Source organism: Dermochelys coriacea, chromosome 1 (genome assembly GCF_009764565.3).
Source record: "Dermochelys coriacea isolate rDerCor1 chromosome 1, rDerCor1.pri.v4, whole genome shotgun sequence".
Taxonomy (NCBI): domain Eukaryota; kingdom Metazoa; phylum Chordata; order Testudines; family Dermochelyidae; genus Dermochelys; species Dermochelys coriacea.
This window is the reverse complement of record NC_050068.2, coordinates 234,110,980-234,123,412: the sequence shown is the minus strand read 5'-3', so window position 1 is coordinate 234,123,412 and position 12,433 is coordinate 234,110,980. Positions and strand designations below refer to the sequence as shown.

At 40.1% G+C, this 12,433-nt stretch overlaps 1 protein-coding gene across 16 annotated transcripts in view; it reads left to right on the top strand.

Annotated features, from left to right (window-relative positions):
• SOX5 (SRY-box transcription factor 5) overlaps positions 1-12,433 on the top strand; it is a 394,764-nt gene that overhangs the window by 321,983 nt on the left and 60,348 nt on the right. For all 16 annotated transcript variants that reach the window (XM_038386648.2, XM_038386652.2, XM_038386640.2 and 13 more), the window contains exon 9: positions 5,474-5,620. In XM_038386648.2, the coding sequence (XP_038242576.1) occupies positions 5,474-5,620 (147 nt within the window). The remainder of the gene's footprint in view (positions 1-5,473; positions 5,621-12,433) is intronic.

The window sequence follows — 12,433 nt, the reverse complement described above, 5'->3', positions numbered from 1 at the left end:
AGCGTCGATCCCTGGTAAGTGTAGACATGCCCATAGATTAGACTTTGGTGAAGAACTCTGTGCATGTGAAATCTAGGCAGATTTACCACATGTTGCTGATAGGAGCAGCTTTCTATATATCACCAGTAACTTAAAAAGAATATTCACGAGGAGGTTGCATGTAACTTGTTGGTTTGGGTGAATTCTTCCTTTTTTTCTAATTTCTTCACCCACTTTTTGGAAATGAGCAATGAATTCATCCAAACCAACTCCGTTTTCCACACACACTTCCCTTGGTACACCTGATATGTTTCCTGAGATAAGCATCAAATTCATAGTGAAGAAGATTAAACTCATGTATTTTGATTAAGAGAATCTCATTTTATACCATTTCTTCATTCAAATCATGCAAAAAATCAAAACCATCACGGCTATGAAGTCTAAGAACAGGGCCCATTCATGTGTATATTTGTAATGGTGGGACTCAGAATGACACAGATTTTGAAGTGTTGGATCAATCCACAATTCCAAACGTTTATATACAGGGGCCAAATTCATCCCTGTCATAACTCCATTGAAATCACAGGTTACACCAGGGACAAATTTAGCCCAGTATTCAGTATCCAATGCCGCTTGCTTTTATTCTTCCTTTTTTTGAGAAAATATATTAATCTCAACACCTCACAAATAAAAATTATTTTAATACTAGCATGGTATTATAAAAACACATATAATTTCTAAGGTATATTTTTTCAAATCTTTTTAAAATTGCTGTTAAATCCCATTCTCATTTTCCTTATTAATAGAACAAGATCTCATTTTTGGTTTATCCTCAAAGCAGTAATGAGCATTCTTAACATATAATAACAATGCCCAAGGGGGAAGTTTTCAAAGCCAGTCTAACCTTAAAGCTGTGCTATTGATGTACTACACAGTCATCAAGCCAAGTGCCGCTAGCAGTGGAGAGTTCAGCAGAATATTCCTGGTTAATATATAGGATGAATTATAAATGTTTTTAGTTGATGATCTGTGGGAAAGGCAGGGGGCTGCTTAATGACTTAAGAACAGAGACAGGTTCAATAATGTAAAAATAATTGGGTGTCATTTTCAAGTGTAACCAATTGTTCTTTTGTTCTGATGATTCTGCATGTATGCAGATTTTCATAATAGATTAATGAGAAGACAGTAAACAGGTATACAATACTGCATATGGGCAGGGCATCTGAAAGGTGATTATTTGGTTATAAATAAATAATAGAAGTTAAGATTTAATTGCTTTCTAAAGACCCAATTCTTCCCTTTTTGAAGAAGCAAAAAGTTCATAACAATATTGTCTATTCTATTTCATGGGGAATATTATCCCTTTTTTGTCATAAATAGCAAAAATAAACTGTTACATAAATTGACATATCTCCAATGTAATTAATGGAGCTTTGCCAGTTGGCAAAGGTAAACCACTCAATGGCCTATGGACTCAGTCCTCCAAAGGTTCTTACACAGCTCATGACATCCCCTAAATGCCGGAGATTACATTTGTGTCTATAATTAGCTGGAAGTCATGTACAAATCTCCAATAGTGAGGATGTTCCCTATTGGGCATACATTTAAGGATGCTCAAGAATGGTTTATTCCAGCAATTATGTAGTGTAAATTACACCCATTTCATTTTTGAGGTGCTACCTTCATCACTGTGAAAGATCTGAGGATGCACAGAATAGGCACATTTTGGCTGACGGCAGGATACAGACTGTGTTGACTCGACAATTCAGCATAAAGACTGCTGGCAGCCTTTCCGATGCATACATTTTATTCCAGATTTTGAGGTTCTCTCTTGTGGACCTCAGGATAGAACTGTCCCTTTGTTTGCTTTGTTTGTTTGATTGCTTTATTTGCCATAGCCATAAACTCTCTTATTTGTTTTCCATTAGCCATCTCAATTCACGGGATGTGTCCATATAATTTCCTTTTGTTTGTCATAAGCCATCATCCCCTGAAATGATTAAATTTGAATAGACACATTCAATAATGTCAAAGCTCAAACTTATGCAACAATATTAACAAGCTGAGATGTGTCCTGCGTATTGCATATTTCATTCCATTTTTCAATATGGGCAGGGCTATGGGAACAGTCTCACAAGCTAATTAAGAATCCAACCCATCGTCACTGCACAACTTGGAGTCATTTAGCTTGACTAACATTTTATTTACTCAAAAAGTCAGTTCCACCATTTTTAAATGGAGCAAGAGTCTATAGCTGCACAAGCTGGAATAGTTATTTGCAGTGACTGCTCTTACCCAGCTTGCCCCTTTTTTTTGGTGCCTGACCTTGCATCCCTGTATGACAATCTATCATTAAAAATACCCAATACATTGGTAGTTTGGGGCAGAAAACCTGGTTTCTGCTGGGATAAGATTGGAACCTTTCATTTAGATTCATTTACGTTTTTTAATTTGTATTCTTAAATTATGAAAAGGATTGAATAGAGGTGAAAAATGTCAGCTTGACAGCCCAGGAGACTGAAGGCATCTATTTACCCACAGAATAGATTCAGCAGAGGTGGTGGCATTTCAAGTTTCCCTCTACCCTGTCTCCCATACTGTTCCATGCTCCACCAGTATGTGGCAACACTTTTCAAGATACCACCTCTCTAAGGACAAAATTTATCCCTGAACAGAGGGCCAGTACAAGGCCTATGCAACACTTAAGTTCCACTTGCCCTCTCAAATTATAGCCTTCTGCTGCCCTCTGCATAGGGGTGATTAGGGAAGTTCAGCCTCTGATGCCCCTTTAATCCTGGGCCTTTCTTTTTAGGCTGTCTGATTTTAGGAAAGCTGAATGTCAATACTGCAAGCAGCTCTCACCTAGGATTAACTGCTTCCAAACCATTGCGCACAGACCACTCACAGCTGTAAAGTGGTACAAACTCTCGGTCACTATGACATGCACACACCCCATACAGATCTGGTACTTGGAGTAGGGATAGGAGGTGGAGAAGTTGCAAATTCTGCCTAATGTCATGGACCTACTTGAGTTAGGTGCTCCCCTTTACTTTCAGGGTGAATGTCCTATTTGATTGTTCACTCTTAAAGAATAATAGAACATGAGCATTTCCAAAGGCCTCTGAAAGAGAATATTGTTTCTCTGTCATGACTCTGTCAGTTGATTAGCAGAACTTTATAATCCTCCTGTGTCCTGGAGCATCAATAGTGTCTACTAAATGCCCCCTTCCAGATCAAATTAAAACACCCTCATCATTACCTTGAAGGTCCTATATAGTTAAGCCTTGCCTTGACCACCTCTCTGGTGTGTAATCTATGTTTTTATATCTTACCCATCACTCTAATATTTGTGGGGCCTACTGTCTTCCAGTTCAATGGGCCATTTTGCCACCTTCTCTCCTCCCACAAATAGCTCCCTACCTTTTTGTCAAACTATTTTTACTGCCTGATTCAGACTGGCATTTACCTAGTGGTCTGGTCCCTGTCTTAACTGGCACTGGTCTGCTTCCACCCAGGTATATGTCTTTTTGGACAGCTCCTTTGATGCAGGGTGCTACTGTATTGCGCTGTTGCACAGAAGTGTCCCCTTTGGTCTCTTGAAGAACTACCACCCTCCTCACCCAGTTCTACACTGGTGAAAGAAGCCTGGTTCTCTTTGCACTACTGCCACAGCAGCTCTTGTTTGTTGTGTCAAAGCCCCCATTCCTTTCTCCTTGTATGGCTACACGAGTGGCTCCTTTTTTAAGGACCCATTAAAGGGTGAGGGAGCGTGGCCATCTGTCTGTTTAGGCATATATTTTGCATCCATCACCGTGGTTTGTGGCTGTGTCTGAGGTTGACTGGGATTGGGTGAGGATGATAGGGCAAATGAATGAATAAATGGGTGTGTGAGGAACAGGAGGGAGAAAATTAAAGAATGGATGAAGGGATGAAAGGGAAGGAGAGGGTGTGGAGGAAGAAGGGGAGAGATGAATGTCAAGAAAGAAAGAGATGACGAATAAGTGGAGGTAAAAATGAAGAAATAAAAAAGAAAATTAAAAGAAACAAAAGTGAGAATATTAAACCAAAGAAGAAAAGGAGAGAAGAGAAAATAAGGAAGGACTTGGAGCAGTATTAATTAAATTTAAAGGAGCAGAAGCAGCTTAGATTTAAAAAAAAAATAAAAGGACCAGGACTGGACACAAGTACAGGCGGAAAAGCTATACAGAAAAAACATGATAGTGGTGAGGTATCATGGTTTGGAATGGCTTGCATAGATCACTTGTGTCTTCACTATGAATGAGCCATATAAGTCATCCTAAACTCATGGCAAAGAAACCTGCACATTTGACCACACCATCATATATTCTTTACAGAGCATATATACTTGGTGTGATATTTGTGCACATATCTAGAGGCAGTATTTTTGTACCTTGAGGGTTGTTAAACATTGTTTTGCCGAGCCCTGCTTGGAACATCCTCCCCAAGCCGGGTCACCGTGGATTTGGTCTGGCCTGATGTTGAAACTGACTCTGTTATCCTGTAAACAGTTCGCTGAGCCATCCAGACTTCTATCCAGCTTCATTTTTGTTCTCCTCTATACATAAATCAGTCTGTGTCGTATCACACACTGCTTTTCTTGCTCATGGTGTTTGTTTTCACCTTTTCTTTGTGAGTTAAGGTTGCTTGCATGCACAAATTACCTATTTCCTCTCAGTTCTTGGCTCTAATATAGCAAGGCAGTTAAGTTGGTGCTTAACTTTAAACACATGATTTTGATGTCACTATTCAGTGCTTAAAGTTAAAATGTCATTAAGTCCATTGCTAGCTCAGGGCCTTTAATATTTAGAACATTTTTTTTCTTACCATATGTTTGTGCTGCACCTAACACAAAGAGGTCTCAATCTTGATTGGTGACTCTAGTTGCTACTGTAATATAATGGAAAATAATAATTTATTCTTATTAATGTTTATTACAGTAGTGCCCGAGGACCACCTGAGAACAGGGCCTCATTGTGTCATGTGCTGTGCAAACACAAAGCAGCAAAGAGTCCCTGCCCCAAAGAGCTTACAGTCAAAATTGGCAAACCACACACAGAGTAAGGGAGAGTGAACAATATGATGACGGTAAATGTCACAGGCTGGGTGTTAATATAATATTGATGGGATGGGATGCTCTTATGGTCAGGTCCTTTCAGGAAGCAAAATGATTGATCAAATGGCTCAGGCAAAGCATGAAGTTGGGCTATTGCTATTTGTTTTGAATCTCTGGATGCACGGTGAAGTTAGGCCATTTCACTTGTGACGTCTGTCATTCCTCCCCTGAGGAATGACTCTCAAAAGTTGAGGTGACAGCTTCTGTCTTGAAATATGCCAGTGTGCTAGCTTTAAAAAAAAAAAAAAAGGCTGAAAAAAATACAGTAGTAGAGAAATTTTTGAAAGATGTTTTTATTTGTTTATTGGCAATGTTTCATGTTCTCTCTCTCTCTCTCTCTCTCCTGTCTTTTCTTTACAGCAGTTGTATGCTGCTCAGCTTGCTGCAATGCAAGTGTCTCCAGGAGGCAAGATACCTGGCATACCCCAAGGCAATCTTGGTGCTGCTGTATCCCCTACCAGTATCCACACAGATAAGAGCACAAACAGTCCTCCACCCAAAAGCAAGGTACTGTGCCATTTTAAAGGAGCAGGTGTTTGTTTCTCTCTCAGTATTTACATGGTTCCTGTCAATATGATACCTCCCAGGTGGTTACAGATTCATCTTCACAATACCCCTATGAAATAGGGGAAGTACTCTTATCCCCATTTAACTGATGGGGAATTAAGGCATGGTGACAGTAAGTGACTTGCCCAAGGTCACAGAGTAAGCCAGTAACAGAGCTGGGAACTGAATGTAGCTCTTCTGAGTCCCATCTAATGCCTGAACCACAAGATTATTATTTCTTCCATCCTTTGGTAATGTGCAAAAGACTAAGGCTGCATGCCTACCATTCTAGCACACAACTACGATTTCCCCCCTAACCTTTAACCCATAGCCATATAAGTGGTAGTGCAACAAAAGATGATAGCAGCATGGCATCTCATCCAGAGCCAAATTCTGTCCTGGGGTTCATGCACTGAAATCAGTGGGGACCCTAAGTGCATATCCAATGGCAGGACTGACTCTCAATTGGTGGCCATTGTATCACAGAACATATTTTAATCTTGTTTATATAATGAGGAGTCAACCCAAAGTAATTTGGAGGTGGTTGGGGAATGAGATTTATGCTCTCTTTGAAGGTCAGGTTAGCAATTGTCGTCAGATCTTCAAAACATCGCCTGTGTTTGGCAAGTTGACTACAGCTAAGACAAAGGCACAGAATGCATCGTGTCCACATAACATGTTGAAACTTCATTGGACTATTGGCCAAGTGATGTTAATTTGAGATTCTGTCATTTCTCAGCAGTTGTTTGTTGAGGATTTGGTTGCTGAAGTCAAAATCAGATTTTCTCAAAGTAAATTGAGTATGCTTGTCCTTACCTTCAAGCTCCTATATCACTCTGTCCCTTCCTTGCCTGGACAAGGTGAGCTAGGTTAAATGAACATACCAAATAAATTAGAGAAACCTTTTTTCTGTTGCTAAGTCAACATCTGTGACTTTGATCAATTTAAATCAGATATGCATAGAATACAGTGGATCATAAGGCCATGAAGAAAATGGCTTCCTTATCTTTTGATTACTTTCCTCTTTGGGTTAGCATTAATGTATTTGCAAAAAGAAAAGGAGTACTTGTGGCACCTTAGAGACTAACAAATTTATTTGAGCATAAGCTTTCGTGAGCTACAGCTCACTTGCATCCGATGAAGTGAGCTGTAGCTCACGAAAGCTTATGCTCAAATAAATTTGTTAGTCTCTAAGGTGCCACAAGTACTCCTTTTCTTTTTGCGAATACAGACTAACACGGCTGCTACTCTGCAACCTGTCATTAATGTATTGCAGAGCCTGTTTCAGCAACCCTATCCACCCGAAGTTGAATGGTAAGAAACCTGAACCAATCATCTTAATGAATCAAGATTAAGTTCTGTGTTCAATCTGCTCCAGTGATGTTGAGTGAGACTACTTGCATACGTACAACTCAGAGGTTGCAGAATAAGGGCTGCCATTTGTGTTTATATCTACATATTGTTAGATATAAATAATAGATATGTAATAAAATATAGTAGCAGGGATTTTCAAAAGGGCTTAGGTGATTTAGGAGCACAAGTCCCATTGCCTTTTAAATGGGATTCGTGCTCCTAAATCACTTAAATGCTTTTGAAAATTCCACTCATTATTACTTGTATCTCTAAATTATCTAATCTTTGAGCTGCTCTATCTCACCAAGGATCAACTCATTAAATCCACTGCCCAGAATAAGATGTGCTCAATTTATTTCTCAGTTGGCCTAAGGAAACTGGTCACATTTTGGAGTGGCACTTGCTACCTTAGTTGTAAACTAAGTAAAACAAAACTAAGTAAAACAACTAACAAGGATTTAGCCAAGGAAAACAAGTAAAAAGCATCCCCATTTAAGTGACAGGAAAAACTTGATGAAATGTGTCCTTCCTTTCCTTCGGTGTCCTCTAGCGTGCTGTCCACTTCCTTTATCATGTCAGAGGAGATTCCTTGAATTGACAGTAGCGTCTTAGTTTTTAGCCTAACAGTAAAGCTGTATGGATTAAAAATAGTCTGCCAAATAAATAATACCATTGTCTGCTCAATGAGATACATGGTCAAAAATGAAAGAATGCTTAGGACCCAGAATCAACCTGGAAGTCTACGTTTTCTTTCTTCTCGATGCAGACTTTTTGACTTCCCAAAGTTTTTCCTTCGTAGAGGCATCTCTTTTATGTAGTGGAAAGCTGTCAATCATAAAGCCACCCCCCCCCCACCAATGTGCTTTTTTTCAAACAGTTGTTTTTATGGTTAACGAGGTTTTTGGGTTGTTTTTTACAAGGATTTTCTGTATGATGTGTCCAACAGCTTGTTAAAGAGATTACGCTGCACTTACGATCCCAATGTTGTTTTTGGATCTATCTGACACAAACAGAATGTCTGATGAGATCTGATAGGGGACAGTATTTATATTGTGGCACTCATGGAATTATAAGGCCTACCAGACTGGTAATGTCGGCAAAACCATCCTCCTGGCAGCTGTCAAAATCAGCTCTGTTCTTCCTTGCCTTTTATTGCTTTTCCTTATTCATAGGTGTTCCAGTGCCTTTGGCTCACAGCTCTGTGGAAGCACACAAACAGAATTTATTTTTAAATTGGGAAAAAAAAAAAGAGTGGGCCACTAGGAAAGGGGGGGCTCCAAAAAGCTGTAAAATTGTGCAGCATGAGCCTTCTGATGCATGCTGTTTTCAATCTGCTGTGTGCCAGTTGGAGGCTCAGAGAGAGAGAGAAAGGATAATGCTGAAAAATGATAGAGTGGCTGTGACCTCCAAGCTCAGCCTGGAAACCCAAGACATTGATTTCACTTAGCATTCCTGCTGAGAAATCCGGCGGAGTTCAGTTGTAATAAAAGAACAAGATTCTGTTCTAATGGTAATGGCGTATGACAGACATATCACTTTGTCTGTCCTCAGCACCAGGGAGAGGAGAATTGGAGACAGGTCACCTGACCTGCCTGTGATGTTGTGCAAGTGCTATACTGAGCTTTGAACTCAGCATAGGACCACAATTATATATATCTTTATCTTTATAGTATTATATATATATAATACTAAGTGATAATGAAATCTTTATAGTGCCTACACTAATTAGAATTTAAAAAAAAAGAAAAGGAGTACTTGTGGCACCTTAGAGACTAACAAATTTATTTGAGCATAAGATTTCATGAGCTACAGCTTAGCTCACGAAAGTTTATGCTCAGATAAATTTGTTAGTCTCTAAGGTGCCACAAGTACTCCTTTTCTTTTTTGCGAATACAGACTAACACGGCTGCTATTCTGAAACTAATTAGAATGAATCTTTTAAAGCTGGGTAAAGGCTTAGCTAGGAAGACGGTGATGAATGTGTGATAGCACCAGAAACCGAATCCTGCATGTTTAAACTGTGTATAATATACATGTTAATATGCCTTTGTTTGTATCTGCACGGGTCTTCCTTTGGTTTTACAAAGCTTGTTTGCACCAACATTTACAACACTATTCGCTTTGTGTTACCTCATTATTTCAGCTTTTACCAATGAAGACCCATCTGAGTTTCACAGCCCAATTTTTCCAGAGGAAACGTGGTTCATAAAGTTGAACCATGGTGGTCTTTCTAGGGGAAAAGCCTAGTTAAGATGCAGTACGTAAAGTCTCCATACATGAATAGTTAGTGCCTCGGACGAGCTTTCAGGAGATTTTGTTTGCTGAATCTCCATTTGCAGCCCACAGTTTACACTGGCACAATTTTGGAAATATGCTCAAGTATTCACAGACAAGGAGGCAGCCCCACCACGTGAGAGTGTTTCAAGGTGGTGGCAAACATCTGGGTCACTTTTGAAAAGACGTGGGTTTTTTCCTTTGACTAGAAATTTACAGTTACTGTACTGCTCTTTGCAAGGATTCTTCAAAGTCGACCTCAGCAGCAGATGGAACAACTGCTGGCTCTAGATATGCTGAGAAACATCAAGGGGAGTTTGCCAAGGCTGATCCTTTAAATCTAGTAAGACATGAAGATATCACTGAAACCCCTCTAAGACCTTGGTAACCCCTGTGTTGGCAAGCCTTTTATCAGTGGCCCTCACCAGTGTTTGAGCATTGGACTGTGCAGACTAACCTGCCATCTTCTGTGTCGCACTTGCCTTTCGACAGTTGTGTCCCCAAATGTTCAAATTCACTTCTCAGATTCTTGTGGTGTGAATTTTAGGAAACCATGGAGGACATAGACCATTATATCCTGCTGCGCATTCTGTTGAGTTTTCAAGCAGGAAACTGAGCTGGTGTCATGCATTTTTCCAGAATGGAATCTGTCTGCCAGAAAAACTGATTTAAGAAACAGAGCTGGTGGAATACATCCAAAAGAAAATGTGTGTATTTTGCGGAAATGGATTTTAACACAGCTTCTCCTTTAGCAGTTTTTGTGACAGCCGGCATGCTAATCACACTGTTCAAATTTACCAAGGCCTCCTCCACAGCCCCTGTGAAATGCAACTATCTCTTAAATCTGCCAAATTGTGCTGGATTTGCAGAGTCTATTTTAAGCACGTTTTGGCCCTGATTCTGCAAGTACTTTCATGCTGCTCAGTCGGATATTCAAGGTGGTTATGGCATAAGTGGGAGGGTGAGGGTAGGCACAAGTAAGGTTCAGTGCTAGGCGGCCTGGGGGGAGAGGGAGGAGCTGATTGGCAGGGCCCACTGGCGGGTGCTGAGCTCCCACTATTTTTTCCCCATGGGTGATCCAGTGCTGGAGCACCTACAGAGTCGGTGCCTATGCTCAGTGTAGCTTGTAAATGCAGCTAAATGTCTCTTGATACTCAACAAAGTATGGTGCATTGTCTTCAGCATCTGCAAAAAACAAGAGCAATTCAGTGTGAAATGTGACGAGAGAATTCCTAGGTGCATTTCTTTTAACCTTGTTATGACCCCAGCCCTAACCCGAGTCACAGTTGTGTCTCCATCAATGACAACAGAGTAAAGTATCCAAATCATGGTTTTTGTTCTTTTCAAATACTTCTGGCAATGTGATGTTGTAAGTAACATCAACAAAGTAACAGTGATGTTACTATTTGCACAGCAGTAGCACCTGGGAGTTGTGACAAGGAAAGGAAGACAAGCCAGAAACAGCACTAACCAGTTAGATACACACAATCAGATTCTCTTCAACTGAAAATATCCACACAAATGTCAGTGTGAATCCTTAAGTGAGGATGGTACTTTATTTTCTCATTGTCTGAGTCTCTGATCACCAAAGTAAAGAATGGATTAAAAATCTGCCTTGGTGCCTGTAACCAGAATCAACTTCAAAGACTTGGGGCCAGATTCTCTTATGCAGTGCAAATTGGCCTTAAATTGTTTGGAGAGTCCTCTTGGGCAGTTCTCCAATGTAGGGAGAATATCTGTTGACACTGAACTGGTGTCACAGTCACCTGCACAGCTACATCTTCGCCCCCTTCTTAATGAGGAGGAAGTGGGATGAAGGAGATGAGACCTTGTGCCATCAGTGTAAATTAGATTAAGACCACTCCTGCTCTATTTTACACAAGGCCTGGGTGGGTCTGAATCAGAAAGCATCAACTCGCTAGCTGTAGTATCTCCTGTCCACTACATCTGACCCCAGCTCAGACATAGCAGAGAATCAGAATCTTAATGTCTAGTGTTCTGTACATGGGAATTTTAACTCAGACACCTATCTTGGCATTAGATTGCTTCTCCCATCAGACCACCAACTACTACAGTAGCTTAGCTGTTGAGTGGCAAGATTGGTTTTTTGCACCTAAGATAGGGCTTTCCTGTTATGTGATGGTATTAGTTTTCATGATTGAACATGCTACAGATAAGGAATTTATTTCACTCTATAGATGCTGAATACACTGCTCATTCAAATGAAGACTATCAATATTTTCCCATCTATCACATCTTTTTACCTCATTATTTCAAAGCATTTTGGAAACAACAATGAATTGTCCTTCACAACAACCCTGTGAGGTAAATCAAAGACATGAAGGGACTGTCTGCATTAGGAAGATGACCCATTGTGGCCCTCAACTGGAGTAGATAGTGTTTGGTTGCTAATGTAGATGGGGCCAAACTGTTTTCAACTTTGCTGCATGGTGCTAAGAGAGAGAGACTAGAACTGAGTTAAATACCTTAGTGCAAATATACTAAGGACAATCATATGCCTCTTTATTGATGTAAATGTTCAGCAGCTGCTGAGCTATGCCTCAAAGGTGACTATTTAATCAGTAAATGAAGTTATTCCTATTTAGAATATATACCGTATTAGGGATCTTTTGGAATGAAAGGCTCTGTATAAACGTGAGTTACTCCATTACTATTAGAATTTTGGATCTCTGTTTGCAGCACAGTTATCTGGAAGGTTTGCAAGATTTATTTATTTGTATGTATTTCTGGATTGGACACAGCCTTTTCTATTCCACTGGTTTGGAAATCCCTGTAAATGAATCCAGTGGAATTTTTGGCACTGGAGTAGAATAATGTTATGCTGAGCGGTACTGGTGACTGCATGGGTCACAGACCTCTTTGAGATTGGGTGGGACCTCCCACTTCAGTTAACATAACGGTCAGGATAAATTAATCACAACCCCCCCCCCACCTAAGACAAAAGGGTTAAATGAACCTGCCTAGGAGTTTTAGACTGGGTAGAGAGAGTGATTTTTGCTCAGGGGTAGAGGTATTTATGTTAGAGAGAGAACGAATAGAGAATAGAAAGTGAGAGAGACAGTGGCAAAAAGAAGCAGGTCAAATAGCAGACCTATGAGAGCAGTGTATAAATCTGGAAAATGCTAG